We start from the raw sequence: 25,681 nt of genomic DNA, 5'->3' as shown, positions 1-25,681 counted from the left end.
GGGGGTCACCAATGTCGTCAGAGTTTGGCAACGTGCGTGTGTTCTTTGTGTGCTGTCCTAGCTCTGCACAGACAGTTGGCACAGCAGACCTCAATCGAATTGCCCAATGACCGCAAGACTTGGTTTAGTAGCTAAGGCGCCTGGCCAGGTTTATTGTTGACGAAGCACGGTAATAGCGCCTGACAGACTCTACGAGGCTACGAAGACATGTATGCCCGTGATAATGGACGCAGCTCAGTCAGTGGCGGGACTTTCCGCTGCCCCCAGGCTGGACGAAGGGTTAAGGTGAGGTATTACAACATTTATAGACTGAGACAAACCAACTAGCATGAACAGCTTATGCATCACCTTATGTATTTCATGACATGTTTGTTACCTCCCCTTGTACTTTCCTCCTGATGTTTCAGACAAAACATTCCTATTTACCACCTGTCTGTGTACTTCCACTCCTGATGGTTCAGACAAAAATATCACTATTCATCACTTTTCTCAAACCATTTTATTGTGTGCTAGGTTGCGGGGTTCTTATGCTGGCCTGTTGGAATGTGTTTACATATTCAGTGTGTTTTAGCAATGCTAGCAATACTGGTGCCAAGTTCCTGTACCGACACTGGCTTGTAGGCAAGCCTCTGCTTTTGACAGGGCCTAACTGTTGCTCATAGCATAACTTCTGCTGACTTTGGTTCAGGCCTCAGGCCTTGCACCAGGCCCATGCTTCAGACTCTTTCTTTCTACTACATTGTGCTATTCTCACTTGTCCCCTAGATGCTACTGTAATAGAAATAATAAAGAAAAATACACACTATGAGGCACTGATCCTGTAAGGGGGTCCATTCTTCTTGAAATGACTGAAGTACGGTCCATGCAAATGGATCTCTTTGCAGCACTGAGTTTTAAAAAGGAAAAAAATGTAAAGCAGGAAGGGGGAAAGGAAAGAAAAACTAGAACGAACAAACAACAATACAGAGTTAGTTAATTTTCTTTATTATTTTGAAATGATACAACAATATTAACATAGAATTATTTGATGCTGTATGTTTATACTCAAAGGCTGCCATTAGGAAGAAATCCTTTAATTTTACTAAGATATTTTTTTCCCACCATGATATCACATGCCAGAAATGGAAAACAGTGTATCAAATTACAATAAGGTAGATAAGATGATACAGTAAAAGTTTCTTGTTTAATAGCAACCATAGTATGCAATTTCACAGTAAGAAGTCCCCATACTTGCACTACATTATCATTATCATTGAAAATTCCTAACCTGGGGTAAATGTAGGCCAAGTGGCAGCCAGGAGTCTCATGGAGAAGGAAAGACCAAGGGTCAACTGGGAAAGCAGTTCCTTGCTGTTGCCCTGTCCACCCCCAAATCTGGGGGGAAATTTACTCCACTGAGGACATCTATGAAATCCAAATTGGCCATGAGAGTACAGGTCAAACAAGTCTAATCTCTCAAGTTTGTATTCAGCAAAGAATCTATACATGTGCTTAAATTAAGAATTGGTGATTTAAGCACGTTTAAATAAATACTTTGCTGAATTGGGGCCACAATGCAGAGTTAATTGTAACTGACCAAAAATGTGAAGAGGATAAACTTCAAGGAACTTGGAAAACTTTTCCCAGCACACTATAACAATATTAAACTAAGTTAAATCTGAGAATCATTTAAAAGAATTCAACTTGAAATCATGTGTTAATAACTACAAAAGAAAAGTACAATTCATTTTAGTGTCAAAAAGTCTCTGCAATGTTCTTTGTCAGACTTCTATTAATATGGCCTTTGTGTTTTCCCTAAAATATAATTTATCAAATATTTATCCCTAAAATAATTATAGAAAATACTTTCCCCCTAAAAATATAATTTAATCAAATGATTATCACAGTATACTAAGTGTTTTGTTTTGCAGGCCTGGCTGTATGCTTCTGTTAAATATATTTATTTAGCCAGCTGATCATGTCCTTTCTTGCTTCCTCAATGTAAGGTTTATCTTGAGGATTAATATCTTCTCTCCTGCGATGTACAAAACCATGAGTTTGCCCAGGGTAAGTTTTAACTCTGTAATCAACTTTACAGTGTTGTTTCAGCTTCTGCTCCAGTAAGGTGACCTGTAACACAGAACAGTCTTCTGTAAGTGATATTGATTTAACCTAGTGTATCTTGCCAGTTCTCATCTTGCCTAATATTTGACTCCTTGAAAGACATGATGTATCCTCACCCTGATGCCTTCTCTACTAATCTCACAATCAGGCCAACCTCTTTATACAGGTTCTTTTAACTAGAGGAGAAACTATCTTTGAAATAGGACTCTATAAAATTATACTGTAACACTGACAGATCAGCCAACCTGTATATGTCCAATAACAACTTAGCAGGCAACATTACAATTGTAATCAAGACAATTTACTTATATGTGAACTTCAAAGAGCTGTACTAATCATTAACCCATTCATTTGTAGTTATAGAAATCAAGGGTAGATGCTAAGTGTATTTGTCTGTGTTTACCACTATCCTTTTAAAAGTTTAACAATGTAACCAAATTAGCTAATTCCTTTTCATGTCTTAATTGCCTGACATTATGCATGCAAATGGTTCAGTTAACCTTAAGGACAAAGATACAAGATACTGCAGGAAACTAATAATATTATCTACATTGTCTTCAACTTAATTATCTGTGTTATAATGAGTGACTAGCTGTTGTCTTATAGTGTAACTATATTACCTGTGTATACATAGAAAATGGAAAATTAATTTAAAAGCAAATGTCAACAAACCATCTGCATTGCCTATTCTTCCTCGGGGGAAGGCCCTGCTGTGACAATTTCTGTGAGGAGGTTTGTCAACCTGCTAGTGAGCTATAAAAGAGAAGCCTTGGGCCTGATCCTGCCATCTCAGGTCTGCTTAAACATTAAGCAGGGAAGGTCTAAGCCATAGGACCAAGATCTCCAGGTAATTACCTGGAATTCTCATGGAAAAACTCTAACAGACTCTACACCTGAACTGCCTATTAGACTATAACCCTTTGAATTGATTCCAGAGAGACTTTTATAATCTAGCAGTTTGTTCCATCACTGCTATAATCCTGAACTATAAATAGTGAAAATCACTTGTATGTATATTATCCTTTAACCAATCAATAACTTTCTTCCTTTCTTTCTGTTTATATTATTAAACCTTTAGTTTTTAGTTACTAAAGAATTGGCATCAGCGTGATTATTAGGTAAGATCTGAGACTCATACTGACCTAGGGCTAAGTGTCTGGTCCTTTGGGATTGGTGAACCTCACATATAGTGAATCAGGTTTTCAGTAACCTCTCACTATATTAGACTTGTTTGCCTAGATAGGAGCCAAGGGCTGGAATGCTTAAAGGTTTCGTTGGTTTCTTGTTAACCAGTGTGGTGCTACAGAAGCTCTTTTGTTACTGGCTTAGTGAATCTAAATATAGAATAAACCACCATTTGGGGGGATTGTCTGCCCTATTTCTTGCACTCTGCCTTGAGTGTGGCATTCTCAGTGCGGCCCATGCAGGCACACGGTCATATATACAAAACATACTGACAAGTCTAATAGCCTTTGAGGGGTTAATGAAACGATCACATATTGTTATTTGTTACAGGTGGGATATGTAGCAATGTTTAAAGTTAAAGCTGCAGAAGCATTTTCATTCATGAAAGCTGCAGAACTACTAAGTGTGGTATGTAACTGTAATGAGGTGAAGTGGCCTTATTCCCGCACCGAGGGGGTTAATTCACCCCGTTGGACACAGCTAGCCCCGCTCCTTCCCCCTTGCAGGAAGTGCGAGGTCGGAACAGGAAGTATAAGGGCAGGGCCTGGCAGTTCAGTGGGGGTTAGATGAGGGAAGGAACCAGATGTCCTTTCTACAGAGCTCACAACCAGCTGCAGCAGGCAACGATGCTCGTAAGCCAGCCTGGGGAAAAGGCAAGGAATCCAGAGCAGACACGCAGAGAGAGACATCCAGCATGCAGACAGGGAACCAGGCCCCAGAGACCATGGAGCAACTCAAGCAAACACAAGTAGGAAGCAGGCCAGGGAAAGGAGACACTGGGCCTGCTGTGTTGCCAGGAGATGAAGCAGCGACCTCACATTTCCCCACCAACCCAGCAACAAGATCACCCATCACTTCAAGGACCCTGGGCTTGGACCTAGTGGAGCCGGGTGGGCCCAGGTCCCCCTACCCTGCTCCATACTTTGCGCTCGTCTGGTCGCTAACCCCTAGCCCAAGGGGCCTGAGCCATTGCCTGTTTATTGCTCAGCCCACACTCAAGGGGCCTGAACTATTGACTGTTTACTCAGCCCATGCCCAGGCCTGAGGCCTTGGTTATTTATTGCCTTAGCTCTCAGCCAGGAGCCCAGAGCCACAGACTTCTTTTTAGCCCAGCACCCATCCAGGAGCCAGAGCTAGCACATGCCCAGAGGCTCAGTCACGAACCAGGACGACTAACCGCCCCACTTGGCACAAGCATCAAGTTCCCGCTGCCACTGAAGAGGGCGCCCCAGAGAAACCTTACAGTAACCTGTCACTTAAATCAGCTCCTGTACTAGATGACTGGAAGATAACTAATGTGACACCAATTGTTTAAAAAACGCTCATAGTCGATTCTGGCAATTACAGGCTGGTAAGCCTAACTTCAGTACCAGGCAAAGTGGTTGAAACTCTAGTAAAGAACAGAATTATCAGACACATAGATGAACACCATTTGCTGAGGAAAAGTCGACAAGGCTTTTGTAGAGGGATATCATACTTCACCAATCTATCAGAATTCTTTGACAAGGTCAACAAACATGTGGACAAGGGGGATTCAGTGGATACAGTGTACTTAGACTTTCAGAAAGCGTTTGACAAAGTCCCTCACCTGGCTCTTAAGCCAAGTAAGCAGTCATGTGATAAGAGGGAAGGTCCTCTCATGGACCAGTAACTAGTTAAAAGAGAGGAAACAAAGATTAGAAATAAATGGTCAGTTTTCAGAATTGAAAGAGATAAATACTGGTGTTCCCCAGGGATCTGTACTGGGACTGGTGTTGTTCAACATATTCATAAATGATCTGGAAAAAGGGGTAAACTGTGAGGTGGCAAAATTTGCAGATGATACAAAATTACTCAAGATAGCAGTCAGCTTTGGACTTAACTAAGAGTTACAAAGGGATCTCACAAAATTGGGTAACTGGGCCACAAAATGGCTGATGAAATTCAATGTTGATAAATCCAAAGTAATGCACATTTGAAAACATAATCCCAACTATACATACAAAATGATGGGCTCTAAATTAGCTGTTACCACTCAAGAAAGAGATATTGGAGTCATTTTGGATAGTTCCCCATAACATTTTGCATGTTAGGAACCATTAGGAAAGGGATAGATAATAGCATAATGCCATTATATAAATCAATGGTACGCCCACACCTTGAATACTGCGAGCCGTTCTGGTCATCCCATCTCAAAAAAGATATATTAGAATTGGAAAAGGTACAGAGAAGGGCAACAAAAATGATTAAGGATATGGAACTTCTATATGAAGAAAGATTAAAAAGACTGGGACTTTTCAGCTTGGAAAAGAGACGCCTTAGGGAGGATATGATAGAGGCCTATAAAATCATGAATGGTGAGGAAAAAGTGAATAAGGACGTGGTATTTACTCCTTCATATAACACAAGAACCAGGGGTCACCCAATGAAATTAATAGGCAGCAGGTTTAATACAATAAAAGGAAGGACTTCTTCATACAACACACAGTCAACCTATGGAACTCATTGCCAGGGGATGTTGTGAAGGCCAAAATTATAATGGGCTTCAAAAAAAGAATTAGATAAGTTCATGGAAGATACCATCAATGGCTATTAGCCAAGATGGTTAGGATGCAGCCCTATGCTCTGGGCGTCTCTAGCTTCTGACTTCCAGAAGCCCAGAATGGACGATAGGAGATGGATCACTGGATAATTGCCTGTTCTATTCATTCCCTCTGAAGCATCTGGCATTGGCTCTTATTGGAAGACAGGATACTGGGCTAGATGGACTATTGATCTGACCAAGTATGGCCACTGTTAGATCCTTATTCTAAGGGTTCTCAACAGAAGTTTATAACGATGGGCTGCAGTTTGGCACATCTGACAACTTGTGAGTGAATGATACTGAAAACTTTAGGCAAAAACATTGCAGTCAATTTTTAGTATGAAGCAAGTGCAGCTGAGATAGGGGAGAAACATTTGAGACTTTTTTTGAGTAGCTCAGCAGAAGGTGGTAGAAATGGGAAATTTGGCAGTGACTCAATCCCTAAGTCGCCAATGCGAATTTCAGTAGTTCTATGAAAACCACTTTTAATTTTGTTGAGTGAAGGCTTTTAGAAAATGTACTTTGTGCATGCACACTGGTTTGTATTATAGGATAAACTAAAACTCTATCAAATAACAGTATGAAGCTGGAGCATTTGCAATGACATTTGAAGACAAAACACTCTGTGCATGTGAGTAAGCCAGTAGAATATTTTCAAAGAAAGCTTTCTGAGTTCCAGACTGGCCAGCTTAAAATTAAAAAAACTTCAACTATTTCTACAAAAGCACTCAAAGCTTCATATGCTGTCTCCCTTCTTGTAGCAAAAGCAAAGAAGCCATACACAACTGCACATGATCTGATTCTGCCTGCCACTGTAGCACCTGTAGGAAATATGCTTGATAAAAAAAGCAGCCAATACTCTCAAGAAAGTACCCTTATCAAATGACAGTGTGTGTCACAGAATAGAAGACATGGCTGAGGATACCGTCTCTCAACTTGTAGAGAAACTTAAAATGGCAAAAGCATTTGCCCTTCAGCTTGATGAGTCCACAGATATTAGTGGAGAAGCTCAGTTGATTTCTTACGTTCGATACCCTGAAACCACTAATATCAACAAACACATACCGTGCTGCAAAAGTATAAAGGCAAACTCAAGTGGAGAGGACATTTTTAAACTAACTGACCTTTTTTTTTTTTTTTTCCGGAACATGATTTGAGTTGGAATTTATGCAAATTCATTTGGGACCACTGCAATGACTGGGAGAGTGAACGGACATGTCACTGCCTACCAGAAGGACAAGGCTCACAAGTGAAAAACAGGCTTAGGTATCGCACTGATATGTAAGCACGATATTTATATTGCAATCAATTTATTTTACAATGATATGGTAAAAATAAGAAAGTAAGCAAATTTTCAGTCATAGTGTGCTGTGACACTTCTGTGCTTGTATGTCTGATTTTGTAAGCAAGTTGTTTTTAAGTGAGGTGGAACTTGGGGGTACGCAAGACAAACCAGACTCCTGAAAGGGGTACAGTAGTCTGGAAAGGTTGAGAACCATTATTGGAGTTGCACATGCCTGGAGAAGCAGAATGAGCAGAATTCCCTTTATAATGTATAGATGTGTATGGAAGCAAGCAAGGCTCTGAAGGCATCATGCCTCCTTCCACATGATATATGAAGATAATGTATGGAATGAGGCAAGGGCTCATTGCCTTATTAAGCACCCAAATAGTGCTGCACAGGCTACAGCTGTCTAGAAAATAGTTGCACGAGAGGTCATTTTCTTTTTCTTTTTTAAAAAAAGTCTTGCTATTTCCATACGAACAACCTTACATTCAAATAACCATGCTTTGAAAGTGAAGCACTCAAAAGCTAGGAAATGCCAGATTTAAGGTTGCCCATGCAACTGTAACTCTGCCCCCTTGAACATATGCATCATAATATAGTTTTTAATTAGATGATCACATACTATTTTTTCCACAAGGCCTCAGTCTCTTTCAGCACATGGCTCTGATGGTGAATGAGGCTGGGGAAGAATACTGAATCAGTCACTACCAAAGCTATGTGTAGTAAATGAGGTAGGGGTCCACAGAACTCAAATGTCAAATACATCTACAAAAACCAGGCCCCCAATCATTATCACCAAACAGCCTTCATCCCGCTGTCCCCATCTCAGTCCCTATTCAATACCTCCATCCCTAGGGAAAGCCTGGGAAAACAGCTGAGTCTTTCAGTGTCATGAGGGTTGCCTAAATCCATGCTTTTGTGAACCAAGGTGGGATGTGAGTTCCATAGCCAGCGAGTCTGCTCAGAGAATGTCCCATTCCCGATTACGGCAGGGTGACAGCCTTAGCAACTCCAAAGGATCAAAATTGCTATGACATCTCAAGAGAAGGGTGAGATTTTGGAAAAAGCTGTTACCTGTTTTACTAATACCAATTCTGAGAGGAAAAGGACAAAACTTTTAAAATGCCATTTTCTGATTTGTTTTTGGTTTGGTTTCTTAGTCCTTCACTCAGCTTAGACAATGAAAACAAAGCTAGTCAATTTTTAATTTTCTTCTCTCACTCTCTGGTTCTCATGCATTACCACCAGGTTGTTCTGTGTTTCAGCTTCCAAGACTGACGGGATCGGTTCAAGTCCAAAAAAGAAAATAATACTTATCAGAGGTTTCATTTAAAAAGCAACTTACTTGGTCAAGAGGAATGACATCATCTTTTTCACCAAAAATGAAAAATGTAGGCTTCAGTAAATTGTATCTGTCATCAGAGTCCCTGATTATTCCTAGGAAAAAAAAATCAAAAAAAGTGTTTAAAATGTAGTGATACAGCTTCCAAGATGAACTATATATTCAAACAAAAAGTTTCTCTTTGCTTCAGCAATATTCATTTCTGTTTCATTATTCAAATGTTTCTGCACCAAACACTAGGTGTACATCAGCTTTAAAAATCACACAATTTAGAACACAGCTAAAAAACCCTTTGAGACACTCAAGAGACTAAATACCCTTTGAACTAACCCCTTAAGCAAAAGACTGAATATCTGAATTAATAAGATTTGCAAGTTATCCTGTGGGCTCCTTTGGACCAATGGGGAAAGAAAATTCTATTGGAAACAGCCAGAGAATTATAATCTGGGACTGTTAGCAAGGCTAACTCAGCTGACCTCAGCTTTTGGGATAGAGCATAAGGAGAAATGTAGGTCCATACCTGAAAGGAAATATCACAACTTCTTTCAACTCAAGATGAAAGAAAGCACTCCTGGCCACCTAAGTTGGAATTATTACACATATGTAAGTAAGCCTAATTGCATTCCCATGCATTCTGCACTTACCATAGACAGACACACCTGCCTTTAACTCAGGATATTTCATCATCAGGTGATGTACGACAATTCCACCCCAGCAAAATCCGACAACACCGATCTTCTTTGCACTGTATTGCTGCTTTAGATACTTCAAGAAAACATCAGCTTCCCTACAACATATAAACAAAAGTGAACCAAGGAATCCATAGTAGAAACTCTTCCTGAAAATCGGAAAAGAAAATACAAAAGTACATAAAATTGTCCCCACCTTCTCCTATTGTGTTTTTAATTTATATATGCTTTTTTTTAAAGACAGATATCTGAGCCCAAGACTAGGGGCTGATAATCTAAATTGCGGGTTGACAACCATAACTCAGTTTCCAAAAAGAGATGAGTATTTAATATAATTAGTTCATCCAGAAAGGGACAAATGAGACGAAGACATGAATCACACACATTGGAAGGAAATACAAATGTGTGGAAACCGGATAATTTATTACACTACAGACCTCAGAGGCAGAAAAATTAAAACTGATCTGTGAAGTTGGCTCAATTCTTATCTTGTATATAAGTATTAAAAAAAAGTGGTAGAGCAGTCTCTGGGGAATGCCATTAGCTAAACAATTATTATGTTGATAATAACTGTGATTTAGCTCTTACACAAAATGTCTGGTATACCGCAGGAAGGGAAGTGTAACAAATCTGGAAAAGGTCGGCATATTGCTCTAACAGCTGGATTTCCAAAACATCAGGTACTCCACCAACACCAGCTAGCCCAGAGGGAGACATGACCACTGCAGAGGTATTAAAGGGAGCTGATATTGTGGGGGAGGGGGAAGATGTAACATATGAGACTACACCCTACCCAAACAACTCTTTACTTCAGACACTATCCCTACTCCCCTGCATGTGGGCATGTAAAATATGTATGAAACCAACACAAGACTCTACCACCAGCTCCTCAGCACTAAAACCTCCAGTGAAGGGCCAGACACTTTGTCTGTCCAACTGAGACCAACATTTAGAATATGAAAGGTACAGGGAGGAAATGCCAGGCAGAGCCTAACACAGGGATCGGCAACCTTTCAGAAGTGGTGTGCTAAGTCTTCATTTATTCACTCTGATTTAAGGTTTTGCGTGCCAGTAATACATTTTAACGTTTTTAGAAGGTCTCTTTCTCTAAGTCTATAATATATAACTAAACTATTGTTGTATGTAAAGTAAATAAAGTTTTTAAAATGTTTAAGAAGCTTCATTTAAAATTAAATTAAAATGCAGAGCCTCCCCGGACCTGTGGCCAGGACCCGGACAGTGCGAGTGCCACTGAAAATCAGCTCATGTGCCACGTTTGGCATGTGTGCCATAGGTTGCCTACCCCTGGCCTAACACCTCCTCCCCTAAGCCATTGTCTTGTGCAGAGGAGGTATGATGCTCTCCTGCAAGCGGGTAATGAGAGCAGTGAGCCAGGAGTATGTCGGATGTGGATCAATTGTGTCTTCCATAATCCCTGCACTGCTTAACAAAACCCTGACAACCCTCACCCCCTCTCAAAATCCCAAGAGAGAGATGTGCTTTTAAGTGTGCCCAGAAGGGTAACAAATCTGGGCTCTGAGGAAACAAGGGGAAAGTGAATTCTGAGGCCAAGGACCCTCATGGAAAGCTCCCTGCCAATGGCTTTTTCTCATTTATACTCAAGAGACACCAACTCCAGCACCTTTGCTGATCACAGCTGTAGCAGTATGGCATGAGTGGGGAGGGCGAGGGGGTGGGGGAAGAGTCTCGCAGGCAACCAAGACCAAAACCATTTTAAGCTTGACATGTAGAAACTAACACCTTGAATTCCCTTGGAAGCTTATTAGAAGCTAGTGCAGTGCACTGGTGTAATTGTGCTTCCAACATGCAACTTAATAACTGCAGCATTCTGCACCAGCTTCAGCTTCCAAACGGTCCCACGTAGCCGTAAGTAGAGCATACGACAGCAATCTAATCCTGAGGTGACAAAGTCATGGATATTTGTGGCAATATCCCCTTCATCAGAGAGAAATGTCTTGCCAGGTGCAAATGGAATAAAACGCTCTTGGCTACTGCCAGTATCTGGGCACCCAGGAGCAGCTCAGAATCTAACAATGCCAACATGCATCAGTTTTATAAATAGTGGTCATGCTCTCTCCACGAGAGGTACTGGTACAAGTCCTGCCAATTCTTCTGGCTGCTTCAACTGGCCACCAACATTCTCTCATCTTGTCTGGATTGAGTTGCAGCCAGCTAGCTGTCATTCAAGACCCTTTCTAGTCACGGAGTAATTTGTTCTATTGCTCCAACCATGTGATTGAGATGCAGCTCTAAGCATCAACACACTGAATAAATCAGACTCCATATCTCCTCCCACAGCCCTCATGTACACACTGTACAAGAGAAATGACAATACAAACCCTGTGGTACCCTGTAGGAGAGAGCCTTTGGGGCAGAGGAACAATTCCCCAAAACTATCCTTTGGGATCTCTTAGAGGTACGCACAGAGCCGTACAAGAGCAGCTCCATCCACCCTGCCAGGGCCCATAAACAAGCCAACAAAATCTCATCATCAAAAGACTGTTAAAAAAATTGGCACAGACACTATCTTTGTTCATTGCTAGGAGGAGGTTATCAACTAATGCAACCAGTGCAGTTTCTACTCTTTACCCAGGTCCAGACTGACAGAAGTCAAGGCCAACTTAGGAATCAAGAAACTGCCACAGCTGCCCCACCACAACCTTCTCAATTACCTTTCCACAAAAGTGGGAAGAGGGACACAGCTCTACAGCTCGGCAAAGTTGATATCAAGGGTAGTTTCTTGAGCAGTGGCCTCACAGTAGCATCTTTCAGAGCTACTGAAGCTCTGTCCCTCACCCCACCTATCACAGGGACACCCTGAAAATCTTAACTGACAATGGACCAGTACTTTTCTATTGGTCTTACTCCGCCAAGGAGGAAAAGGGTTCGACTCACAGGTTTTAGCATGAAGCACCTCAGCATCTCCATTACTTCAGTGAGCAATACTAGCTGAAACCCAAGTAGAGAAGACTCAATGTCTGTCCCCTCAAGTTATTGTTCTTTCTTCCTTGCAATAAATAATTGAATCCAAATCCAAGCAATTTTGTCTGCAAAATAATATGAAAATTCTTGACAGTAAAAAAAGATTGTATTCTAACTGTACATACTAACTCTCTTAGGCAGTGAAGATTCATCCAGATGTCAACCAGTTGGGACAGTTATGCTGTGCACAGCTTTTCAGAAACTATGGTGGAACCAAGGAAACCTTTCCACACCACTCTGGCATACAATCTTAAAATACTGATATGTTTCAATTGGTCAGTCTCAGAAAGAGACTTCTGCCTTTAGCTGTCTCCTCTCTCACTTCATCTCTCACAGGTCATTTATAAGCCCTGGTGACCTGTGAGGAGGACACAATGTTTAGCAGCTATTGCATCAACATCAAAATACTATAATAAAGTCCTACCAATAAATTATAGAGTTCTCTGCTGGAAGAGCAACTTCAACCCCCCTAAGGCAGCTTGGTCCCCGCCACTGCCAAAGGTGGATCATTTAAACCGGCCCATCAGGCTGGTAGGCAAGGTGCACCCCAATCTCAGACCAAAGAAAAGAATAGTTGATCCACAACAAGGGATGGAGTATCCATCCCTCTGAAATCTTACTTGTCTGTTTTTCTGGCATCTCGTGTTTTCAGCCATTCATCAAAGGTGGACCAGTCATCAGAAGGATTCCAAGGTTCTTTTCCCACAAAGAAGTCGGGGCAGATGGCTCTGTATGAAAAATCAATAAGTTCACTTATCAAATCCTGAGATGTTTAGTGGTCTTTTAAACCTAGGAATGTTTCCATTAATCTGTGAGATGGCAGTGATTTCATTCCCCTCAATTTTGCCCTCTGTTACATATTATTAATAATTCTTCAAAAGTATGAATAATTTTTTTTAAATATATACAAATAAATATGATTTTCTTAGCAATATTCCTTTAATGATTACATCACATAAGCTCATTTTCCATGACAATGGGGATAGGGATACTCCCCTTTTCCAATCCTTTGTCTATCTTGAGTATTTAGACTGAAAAATCTTTGGGGAAGATGATGTTTCTTACTATGTGTTTTACAATGCTTCGCATAGTGGGACCCAGTCTGAGATGGGGTTTGAAGGTATTACAATAATACAAACAATAAAATAGTTATTAACTGACCTCCTGAGGAATAATTGAATAAAATAAATGGCCAAACTCAAATGCTGAAATCCTGAGGGTCCACATTTCAGATTTTATGGGCAATATCATGCCATCAGTACCTACAAAGACGTCCCCATTTAATTTAATGGGAATTTCTGTTTAAACAATGCTGCCACAAGATGGCCCTGTATTCTTAAGCTTAATATGAGATTTAAACATGAGCTATACGTAATGTCACTTAAATCAGACTATTATTTGGAGAATGAATTTATCACCCAGGACTGCACTACAAATACTGAATACTGAGCAAGCCTGTTGAGATAACACAGGGTATTTTCCTTAACGAAGGCCCTGAAATCCATCCCAGCGATGCTCTGGGGGGAGGAGTGGAAGGGTGGAGAGCGCTTAAAATAAACTCCTGTGTTCCTGCCACTAAATGGTAATGTGCCAGTCCAACCAGTCACATCCTACACTGAATGCCCACCCTGCTCACATCTCTGTGTACTCAGCCAGTTACCTTACTGGAGAGGGAGCCAAAAGCTGCCAGCTCTCCACTCTCTCCCCACCTTGCGAGTGAAGTGCAAACATCAGACTATCAGAAATTAATGGGCAATGGAGAAATACTGAGCTACAGACCCAGTGTTGGACAAGCTTTGGAGCATACACAGAATTCCAGCAGAGAATTCTTGTCCTGCTGATTGACACATTCAACCACTAGATAAACCCCAACTAGCCTATAGGATAGGCACTAGTTCCAAAACCAGACATCAGTTTCTTGAGATTAACAATTGTCCTTTGCTGCCATTAATTTTAATTCCATTTTCCTCAATGGGCTGCAGCCACTGAAGGCGGCCAGCACTCAAAGTCAGAACATTACAAAATTAGGCAGAGGCCCACTTTTCTGGAGCAGAGTTCAAGTTCCAGCTCCCCAGGTGTGATTGTAATTCCATAGTAACTGCCTGTTTACAGCACATGGATTTGCTAGAAATTGGTACCCCATTGTTGGATTTAACGCCTATGAACCTCAGAAGCTTGGGACAATCTGTTTCTAGCTGGGAGCAGGGGAAAGAAGGATTGTATGCAATGCACTAGGTGTGCATATATTCCATTACATCTTTTTGGAAAAAATTAAAAGAAAAACCATCATGTAGTTCAGACTGAAAGATGTTTTGTTTTAAAGAGAATTTGCAAAACCTTTTATGAACATGCACTTTTTGTTAACATTGTTTAATTAAATTTCAATTAAAACTGTTTAATTTTTTTAATCACCCACATTGTTGGATGTTCAAACACAACAGCCTTTGTTGGTGCTTCTGTTAGTGCACTGCACCTTGACATTTCTCAGAACTCTGCTTGTGCAGCCAATATGTTCAGACAATTGCTGCAGCCTATGCAGAGAAGACTCACTGTATACTGCGTCTCTCAGGAAGAGTCCACTTTTTCTTCTTTTGTCTTCTTTGTTCTAAAATAAGTCATTCAGACTGAAAGTATAAGGCTGCTCCTTGTGTATGGAAGACACCATAGACCAGGTCATAATTTGGGCCTAGTGAAAGTGAGAATGTCTTTTTAGGAAGAAAAGAAGAAAAAATAATTGCTTACATGTATCCATTAGCTGCAAGCATATCAGCCATGTATCTGGTATTTGGGAGTTGCCATCCAAATATATCTTGAATCACAATCACAGCTTTTTCCGTGCTGGCAGATGGTTTGCAAACATATGCCTTGATGTGCTCAACTTGCACTTCATGCCCAAGGCCCCCATACTCAAACCTGTCTCCAATGTCACATGGGCAAGGTCTTGCTTCATTGGCCATCTGGAAATCTGACGTGAAGTTAAAAGGACAAAGATTCATATATCTCAAAGTACTGTAACTGACCTCACTACAGGACATCACTGCAACTGCCGTAGTAGTACACAGTGCCTTCTAGATGTCTGATAATAGGCTGTGCTGTGTAGCCCCAGCTCAGAGGCATATGGTATAGGCACTCCATGCACTAGGATCTACAGTACAGTAACTCCTCGCTTAACGTTGTTGTTATGTTCCTGAAAAATGCGACTTTAAGCAAAACGATGTTAAGCAAATCCAATTTCCCCATAAGAATTAATGTAAATTGGGGGGGTTAGGTTCCTGGGAAATGTTTTTCACCAGACAAAAATCATTATATATTATATATATATATATATATATATATATATATATATGCACACACACACACACACGCATATACTGTACACAGCGATGATTGTGAAACTTGGTTGAGGAGATGAAGTCAGAGGGTGGAAGAAGGTGGGATATTTCCCAGGGAATGCCTTACTGCTAAATGATGAATTAGCTTTTGGCTGAACCCTCAAGGGTTAACCCATTGTTGTTAATGTAGCCTCACACTCTACAAAGCATCATGAATGGAGGGAGGGGAGACAGCATGGCAGACAGAGACAGAGACACACACCCTGTGTGTGAGAGAGATGCACATTGTCCCTTTAAGTAGGCTGACCCCACTCTAAGTACACTGCCTTGTTAAATAGATCAGCAAGTTGAGACAGCAGCTGCTCCCAGGAAGCTCCCTCCATCCTGAGCCCTGTCATGTTGTTGTCGCCCCGCCCCCCCATGGAGATGGGGTGCAGGAGCAGGCGGGAAGGGGACACCCTGACATTAGCCCCCCTCTCTTTCCCCCCTGCACAGCAAGTAGGAGGCTCCCGGGAGCAGCTCCAAGGCAGAGGGCAGGAGCAGCACATGGCAGTGTGGGGAGGGACAGCTGAACTGCCCTGCAATTGATAGCTTGCTGGGCTTCTGCCGCACAAGGAACTTAGGGGAGTGGAGAGGTAATAGGGAGGCTGCCGGTCCACCCTGGTTCCAAGCCCCCACCAGCTAGCTGCAATGGGTTGCTCTTTCTGCAAACAGTGGACAAAGCAGGCGGCTGCCAAACGACGTTATAAGGGAGCATTGCACAACTTTAAACAAGCATGTTCTCTAACTGATCAGCAACGTAACGAAACAACATTAACCAGGATGACTTTAAGTGAGGAGTTACTGTACTGAGGCCACTCATCCGGTACTGAACCGGGCGGTCCTCTTTTTGAGAGATTTGTCCCTTGTCCAGTACTGGGACAAAACCGAATGTGGTTTTGTCCAGTATTGGACAGGGATGCCACTCCGCACCCTCTGGCTCTTACAAATGCCCCCCATGTGGTATTCCGGAAATGTGAGAGTGGCCACCCTGCTCAACAGGCGGTAGCCCTCAGTGGGTCCTCATAAATGCTCATGGAGTCCAAGTGTAACAGGAGAGAGCTATACTGGGGGCAAATAAATATCATGAGTGCACTCACTTTAACAGCTACAAAATTCAACCCACAGTTCCCAGCTCTGTGCCTGGGGCAATCCACTGTAAGGGTAACTGTGTTTCATTGAGATCCCTCCATACCATGCTCTGGCCACCCATATGTGTAGCCATCTCACATCTCCTGCCTATAGGCTGAGGCCCTGTATCATCCTGCTTTTGTGAGCTCCTTGTCCAGCCTTCAGTCCCTGCTCTCATTCAAGGCACCCACCCTTTCCTCCACAAAGACAGCAGCCAGGCTGCTGCTCCCGCTCACGTGCCTGGTCCCGTCGAACCTCAGCGTGTTACTTCCTTTTCCTGTACCCAAGATATTACAGAGCCTTCTTCTGGTTAGATCCTTTCCCTCCAGCTCAGCCAGGGTGAGCACTAGGTACCCAGTAACGAGCCAGCAGGTCTGTTACACTTTTCATCTAACAAACTAAGTAGAAATTAGGCTTGTGAAAAAGGAGTCTGATGACATCAGCTGTGACTGAAGGTCCCTGCTGCACCAGCTTCTGTGTTTCCCTCCAACTCTCTCTAGTTAGCTCTTCTCAGGAGGGTTTCTCTTTCCCAAGCCCACATGGCTGGGAAGGAGCAGTAGGGCCACAGGGGCCTTGGTGCCTTTGGAGAACATGGGGGAATCTCCCCTCACAATTCTGCCTTGGGCAATTTCTCTCTGAAGCTACCGAGGCAAATTTAAAGTGAACCGGGCTTTATGTCAGGGAAATCCGGAATTCAAGCACAAAGATGTGAAAAGCCAAACACACCCTATCAGGGCTGGATTAACACAGGGGCTTTAGGGCAGGGGTCAGCAACCTTTCAGAAGTGGTGTGCCGAGTCTTCATTTATTCACTCTAATTTAAGGTTTTGCGTGCCAGTAATACATTTTTACATTTTTAGAAGGTCTCTTTCTATAAGTCTATAATATATAATTAAACTATTGTTGTTTGTAAAGTAAATAAGGTTTTTAAAATGTTTAAGATGCTTCATTTAAAATTTAAATTAAAATGCAGAGCTCTCCGGACCGGTGGCCAGGACCCGGGCAGTGTGAGTGCCACTGAAAATCAGCTCGCGTGCTGCCTTTGGCACGCGTGCCATAGGTTGCCTACCCCTGCTTTAGGGGCTGCAGCCCAGGGCCCCAGGCTAAAGGGGGCCCCAGCGCAGCAGGGCTCAGGCAGGCTGCCTGATTGACATGGCCCCACACCGCTCTTAGAAGCGGCCGGCTGCTGGCATGTCTCTGCAGCCCCTAGCGGAGGGGAGAGGTGGCTCTGCGTGCTGCCCCCGCCCCCAGCACCGTCGCCACAGCTCCCATTGGCCAGGAATCCCAGGGATGCGCAGAGACATGCCAGCAGCAGTTGGCCACTTCTGAGAGCAGTATGGGGCCATGGCATGCAGACAGCCTGCCTGAGCCCTGCTGCACCACCGGCCGGGAACCCTGCTGCACCGCCTGCACCTCACACCGCCTCCTACACCCCAAACCCCTGCCCCAGGTCAGAATCCCTTCCTGCACCAAACTCCCTCCCAGAAAGAAACTAATATAACAGCTGTTCTAGGATAAGAAGTAGGCTATTTTGAATTAACTCAACTATATTCTACATGTTTTAAGACTGAAATGTTACCACAGAATGGCTTTATGTTAATTAAAAGGCAAGTTTAGCATAGCGTTAATAGCCTCGATGCCATAATTGTGATCGTTTTGTTTTAAATTAGGGAAAAGACTTGTATACAGGGGCCCCACAAAATCTAATAGTCCTGGGCCCACAGGAGAGTTAATCTGGCCCTGTCCCCTATATATTTGTTTTCCCACAAACAATGGAAGAAGCCACCCCTCTTTATTACTTAACAGCCACTGAAAATCCACCATCATACAGTATGGGGCAGACAGGGCCTTTGGGAATCCTGGGGGAAACTGCCTCAAGCTCAGCAGCTGTGGAAATGAACCTGAGCTGTGCTTCTGACTGGGTCAGTTGGAGAAGGTAGACCTCACCACTCAAATGAACTTTAAAAATAAAACTAAACGGTAAATGGATTTTGGTGAAATCTGGTTTAGGCAGAGGGTGAATGTGTGGCCACGTTATATTCGTCCCCACACCTCCTTTGTTCCACCCAACATGGAGTTGGGTTAGATAGAGACCCAGCAATACTAAAATCTGGAATATCTCCTATCCCTGCTCCTTCACCTCATTCCCTCTTCACACCAGTGTTACCCACCATGCTTTCCTTCAGCCTACTTCCCCTGCGGCACTACTCCAAGCAAGTAGTCCCCTCCCCCACAGCCAATCTCTCATCACAGAACACTGGCCTACAAGGGATACAGGCAAGAGCATGCAACTAACATCAGAGGGAGCAGCTTCCACCAGTTAGGAAGAACCTACAATCCCCAAGACAATCTGAAGACAGACTCCAAGTTGCTAGATAGGAGGCACTTCAAGGGTTCTCTTCCCTATTTAGAATGCTGCTGCTGCTCTTTGAAGCACTGGAGGAACAAGTTTACTGGCTGCTAGCATCCATTTAATGCTGTTTCTTAATTGATGTGTATTTGAGTTGCACAGGGTGTATCTTCTGTTAACTACGTTTTTGTTTGGTGAACTTAATTTTAATGTGAATTTGTACAATTTGGTTCATTAAAATTTAACTAACAAAAAATAAATTATTCCCATGAGATAAATCCAGCCCTCTGAAATTAATGCTGACTTATGGAGAATGGATTCCATTAAGTAGCCTGGTATACCACTACTTCTATTTGTTTCTATGGTAGAAAAAAATTGTATTTGGCAATGAATACCATGCATATAATACCCCCAGGATACAGTTCACACCTTGCTTTTTAGAACTGGCTGGTTTATCAAGTTCTAATAATATCCTAAAGGCAACATCATTGTGCATTTGGAAAGCGCTTGTCTAGGACGGGGTGGGCAACCTGCAGCATGCGTGCCAAAGGCGGCACACGGGCTGATTTTTAGTGGCATGCTGCTGCCAGCTGGGGTCCTGGTCGCTGGCCCCACTCAGCGCTATGCCGGCCTGGATTACAGAACCCCAGACCAGCAGCAGCATGAGCAGCTCAGCCCTCTGCCAGTCTGGGGTTCTGGCCACCGGCCCCTTGCCAGCCAGGGTCCCGGCCACTGGCCCCCCTCAGCCCGCTGCCGGCCTAGATGGAAGGAACTTGGGCCGGCAGAGGGCTGAGCGGGGCTGGCGGCCGGGACCCTGGCTGGCAGGGGCCAGTGGACGGAACCTCAGACTGGCAGCGGGCTGAGCTCCATCTGCCACCCGCGCTGCTGGTCTGGCACGCAAAACCTTTTTCTGGCACACGAAACCTTAAATTAATGAAGACTTGGCACACCACTTCTCAAAGGTTGCCGACCCTGGTCTAACATGTTGGATCTTGCAAATAAAAACTTTTATGAGTGTGAAAAAATACAGTAGGATCATGCTGTGTCTGTATTTGTTAGCCACAATCAAGCCATTGATGCTCACTAACCGTGGTGTTTCGAAGAGGGTCCTGAATTCTACATTTTGTCACAGAACTGCTGACTAGATTACGACAATGCACTGTGCTTTGGTGTAAACTTAAACACAATTCAGCGGTTTCATTTGTTGCAGAGCGTTGCCAGGATCCCTCTGGCCATATTATACCAATGCACTACTCTACCTATTACAGCCAAAGGGTTAGTTGTTAAATTTAAAGCCCTGAATGGCTTATACTAACTACCTCAGAGATTCTCCTCGTGGCCAGTATATGATCTGTGGGTCCACCTTGTGGACATTTCCTGGAGTGAACAAACACATGACAGATGTTCGTCACATTGCTTAATGCACTACTAGTAGGCACTCAGATACTACAGTGATGAGGGTGGTCATAAGAACCTACATAGAACAGAACAGAACAGATAGCTTTATTGTCCGAGACCAACAGCAAGGAATTATCATTTGAAGGTCTCCTACATTATAGAATAAGCCCCATCAGATGCTCCATCAGAGCTCACGTTTAGTGATTGTTAGAGCTCAAGGCTGTTACGTGCAGGCCTTTAATGAAATACTGGCACTTTTAACTTTAACTAAAGTCCGATTCACCATAATGTTGATGTGGACATGGAGTAATGCTTCAGTGATTCAGGGCCTTGGTCTCCTGTTTTTCATTGTTGCAACCAGGACAAAGTGACAACACATTAAACAAAATCTTATTCTTGCCTTCGGGCAAGTCCTGGTCCTGTCCGAATCAAAAATGGAGTATGGGGAAAGGAACGCAATTTGGGAAACATGTACATGGAGTTTGCACACTGCCTGCAAGCTCCCTGACTGTCCCCATGCACAAGGTTTTGGGGGTTAGAGGTGGGGCAGGAAGGAAAAGGACCAGTGGCTCAATCACTATGCAGATCCATCAGCCATTAGCACTTTCAGAGCTGGGTCATGGGAGCAACTTCCCAAGGCCCACAGCAGCCATTACACAGGAGCTCTGTAGCTGCTCCACAATCTGGGAGAGGGGAAGGGGTGATAATTGCCTCCTCCCAAGTACCCCTGGGAATCCCCTGCACTAAACCTGGCCAATCAGGCTCGGTGTGTGCAGGAGGATTTAGCCCTTACAGCACAAATAGGTCTCACTGATTCATAGATATTACAAGGCCAGAAGGGCCCAATGTGACCATCCAGTCCGACCTCCTGTATAACACAGGCCATAGACCTTCCCCCAAAATAATTCCTAGAGCATAGCTTTTAGAAAAACAACCAACTTTAATTGAAAAACTGCCAGTGAGCTCTTCTGCAAAACTAGTTTATGTAACCTTACTGGTCAGTGCCAGTTATGTGTCCGCCTCTGTACCTGATCCACAGAGGATAGGAGTTTGTTACAGCCCGCGATTACAAAACTTGGATCTTGAGTGCAAGCTGTAGAGACTCCTGCTTTTAGCTGTGGAGGTCCCCAGTGATGGCCAAGGTGGAGGCTGTCACAGTTACAGCTCTTCCCAGCTCTGTCATTCTGCTGTGGGAATACAGACTGTAGGAAAGATACTACACACCTCTACCTCGATATAATGCGACCCGATATAACGCGAATTCAGATATAACGCAGTAAAGCAATGCTCCGCGGGGGCGGGGCTGCACACTCTGGCGGATCAAAGCAAGTTCAGTATAACGCGGTTTCACCTATAACGTGGTAAGATTTTTTGGCTCCCGAGGACAGCATTATACCGAGGTAAAGGTGTATTTATATTTCCAAGATGTGTTTTAAAGTGATAATTTAACAAAACTTGCCAACAGGAAGATAGTCTAAATTTGGAATTGGTAACAGTATGGGGGGGGGGGGGGGCTGGCTGTCTCCCTTCTTCTGTGGATTTTGTGCTTATTTGAAAACCAACAGAAACATTTTGCCAGTGACTTCCCCCCCCCTCCTACTTTCTTAGGAAACTCATTTTACTGGCATTATTAAAAAGCCGAAGGTAAACAGGGGGCTGTTAGGAGACAGACGCTGTTGTCCTAGAGCAGAGGTTGGCAACCTCTGGCACACAGCTCGCCAGGGTAAGCACCCTGGCGGGCCGGGCCAGTTTGTTTACCTGCCAAGTCGGCAGGTTCGGCTGATTGCGGCTCCCACTGGCCGTGGTTCGCCGTCCCAGGCCAATGGGAGCGACGGGAAGCGACACAGGCCGAGGGATGTGCTGGCTGCGGCTTCCTGCCGCCCCCATTTTCCTGGAGCGGCGAACCACGGCCAGTGGGAGCCGCGATCGGCCGAACCTGCTGACGCGGCAGGTAAACAAACTGGCCCGGCCCACCAGGGTGCTTACCCTGGCGAGCCCTGTGCCAGAGGTTGCCGACCCCTGTCCTAGAGCAAACTCTGTGGTCCTAGAGCCTGTCTGGATAGCAGGGCTGATGATCAGGCAAGGCACTGAGTGTCCCGTGGCCCAGTCACATAAGCGGACACTGACACGCTGGTCCCCTGCAGGCCAGACCCGGTTGGCTGGAGGGAGGAGGGCACAACTTGGTGCCTGGGGTGGCACGGTGACCTGTACTACTCCCAAACCGCTTGGTTTTAGTGTGAACAAAAAGCAACAACACCCTCTTGGCAGCTGATTGTGTTTCCTGCCTGCCCCTGTGATATCACAGCTGGGCTCCTTTCAGACCCGCGCGTTTCCCTCGCAGCCTGCGCATCACCGCAGCGTGGCGGCAGGCGGGCGGGATCAGGCCCGTGTCCCTGCTCACAGCTACTTGAACGTGGGGCTTCCCACTGCGAGGGGCCGCTCCCAAGAGCCGGTTCCAAGCCCTGGCTGGCCTGAAGCTTCCCCTTCTCCTCCAGTCCCGCCGGGGAGCGGCCGCTGCGTGGCTGGCCCCTACCCTGGCTCCGGCCCCGCGGGAGCCTCGCTGCTGCGCCCCGCCACCCACCTGGAGCTCAGGGCGCCGATCACCCCTTCCACCGCCAAGCGCGGCCGGCCTCCGCCTCGCGCAGCTAGCGGGGAGCGGCTCACAAGCACAGCAGCGGCCGGGCGGGAGGAGAGACTCGGCTGGCTCCGTAGCGAGGGCGCTGCGCTTTCTGCGTGCTCCTGTCCACCTCCCTCGCTCCGCAGCCCGCGGCGTCTGGCAAGGTGCATGCACCCCGCCCCCAGCACCTCGGCTCAGCCCCCACTGCCCGGCGCCTGCGCTTGCCAGTGCTTATGATACAGGCGGCACCAAACCACAGAGAAAAATAGGAGGGAGAGGGCAGGGGGGACCCAAGCAGGGTGGGGCCAGCGGCTTCCCAGCATGGAACGATTTTGTACGTAAGAATGGCCAGATTGGCTAGACCAAGGTCCAGCTAGCCCGGTACCCCGTCTGACCGTGACTGCTCAGCTGCTTCAGAGGGAATGACCGAACAGGCAATCACCCAGTGAGCCACCCCGGGCAGCCAATCCCAGCCGCTGGCAGTCAGAGGTGAAGGACACCCTTGTGCAGCGGGTTTACAGCCCTGCACGGGCACGGCCAAAGGAAAGGTACCATACTATCGCTGCTAGGCTCTGTCTTCGGAGCAGATGCTCATTCCTAATGGGGGCGAGCCCTGTCACCCTCAACCTGCTGCCTCAGTGATTATGGCTACCCCCAAATGATTTAACTGGGAGATAGCTGGTAGTCCTCCATTTTCAGCACCCAGGAGAAAGAGCATGAGTCTGACTCCCACTGGTGTAAAACGAAGCAGTATTTCCAGCCTAGAAAACAGAAGTGAGAGCGGCAGGGAGCAGCGGTGCGTGGGCAGTAAATGAGGCAAGGCAGAGGGAAATGTGACTGAGTTACTGCTGGGACTGCATGGGGGTAGGATTTTCTAAAGTGCCTAAGGAATTTAGGCACACCAGGCCCAGTGAAAGTAAATGGGACATGCTCCTTTCACTCCTTGTGTGCGTTGAAAATTCCTGCCCTGGGGAACAAAGGACTGTCAATGGGAATGCTGAAGGGAATGCTGCTGCATTAGGATGGAGCTGTAGTTCATCTAAATCAAGGTTTCCCAAATACATCACACCGGTGCCCCTTTCCAGATGAAGAAAAGCTTCCTGACCCCTTTCTCCAATACCCTGTGCATCAGAAATGTTCTAAACTTAGCCATGTTAGAAACAACTACTAATTGCCTGAGCAAAGCTAGGTCCCATTCAACTTGATGGCATTTCTCTGCTTGTCTATTGGTCTCAATGTAACACTATTTCCAAGATTTTTTGATAAATGTGGTGTATGTACAGGACATTCATCTACCCCCATTGAGAGAAGAGTTCAGCTGCTGATCACTCTAGAAATCCTCCACTTCTACTCTGAATTCAAACAGTCAAGTTAGCATTTCATTTTGTAAGAGCTGCTTTGCTTCAGTATGAAGGGGGAGCTACTTACAGGGCTAGATTAACCTTTTGGTGGCCTGGCCTCAAATATATTTGTGGGACCCCATGGGACACTACAGCAGGAATGCTGGAAGCTCTTCCCCCCACCATCCCCCTGAGGTCCTGCCCCCACTCTATCGTTGTCGTCCGTCCCCCGCAGACCCTGCCACTCACTACTCTCCCTCCTCCCGCTTCCTCATCACTTGATCCTCTCCATCTTCCTCCCCACCCCAGAGGTTTAAGCAAAGTGAATGAAGCCATTGTATGCTTTGCCTTTATATATCCATATACTTTCTTTCTGACAAACAAGAAAACTTAATCACATGGACCAACTATCCACTTCCAAGAAATGCAGGCATAAATATGCAGAAACTTTCCCCCATAAATGAACTAATTTGGTCCTTCATAACCCCATGCAATTTTTGACCACTCAGTGCATAGTACTTTCTAAACCAGACCTTAATTACATTTATTACTAAATAATATTTTAATCTGATCAATAAGTGTAGTGTTTAATTTCTTTGGAATCCTAAAATCAAAGACTTCTAGACATGGTAACAAACTCTACATAATTATAAAACAAAACTATATATTGTATATATACCAGAGCTGGATTCGAGTTAAAAACCTTGAGATTTCAATATCTGCACAGAGGATAAAATGCACAACTTCCAGTAACAACAGTAGAAAAGTCTGAGGCTTTTCTCACTGTGCTGTAAAAGGTGGGTTGGAGGGGGGGTTGGGGTTTTTTTGTTTTGTTTTGTTTTTGCCTTCATCTATCACTATTCCTTAATTTTGGGGCACGGGGAGCCCAGGGCTGGGCTGTGGGTCAGGAGTGAGGGGCACCAGTAGGGCTGTGCGGGAGCCCAGAGCCTGGCTATCAGGGGGCTGTGGGGCGGGAGTGAGGGGCACCAGCAGAGCTGTGGGACCCCAGGGCTGGGCTGGCAGGGGGCTGCCTGGCTTGGTCCCTGGAGTGAGAAAGGGGCAAGGGGCAAGAACAGTGGGGCGGGCGAGGGGGTGTCAGTGCCCTGCCAGAGCGAGGTAGGAGTCGGGCAAGTACTGCGGGGTGGCGGGGGACAGATAGGATCCCCCAGGGCAACATGAAGCTGGTACATACCTCTATCTGCTAAAGCAGGGTCCTTGGGAGTGAATTCTCTCTCTCTCCAACTGAGCTGCAGCTCCTCCAGGCAACAGCAGCTGCTCTTCCCACCCTCCTGGTGGGGAGGC

At 44.9% G+C, this 25,681-nt stretch overlaps 1 protein-coding gene across 1 annotated transcript; it reads right to left on the bottom strand.

Annotated features, from left to right (window-relative positions):
* Nucleotides 1-963: 963 nt before the first annotated feature.
* LOC128831629 (carboxymethylenebutenolidase homolog) lies at nt 964-23,210 on the bottom strand. The gene is made up of 6 exons (XM_054018231.1): nt 23,004-23,210; nt 14,916-15,138; nt 12,794-12,901; nt 9,126-9,268; nt 8,485-8,576; nt 964-2,109 (listed from the first exon to the last, which is right to left on the bottom strand). The coding sequence occupies exons 2-6, from the start codon at nt 15,128-15,130 to the stop codon at nt 1,930-1,932; spliced, it is 738 nt and encodes a 245-aa protein (XP_053874206.1). The 5' UTR covers nt 15,131-15,138; nt 23,004-23,210; the 3' UTR covers nt 964-1,929.
* Between the last annotated feature and the right edge of the window lie 2,471 nt (nt 23,211-25,681).

The sequence above is a fragment of the Malaclemys terrapin genome, chromosome 2, assembly GCF_027887155.1.
Source record: "Malaclemys terrapin pileata isolate rMalTer1 chromosome 2, rMalTer1.hap1, whole genome shotgun sequence".
NCBI lineage: Eukaryota > Metazoa > Chordata > Testudines > Emydidae > Malaclemys > Malaclemys terrapin.
The sequence above is the reverse complement of the archived record's forward strand: the minus strand, read 5'-3'. Positions and strand labels throughout refer to the sequence as shown.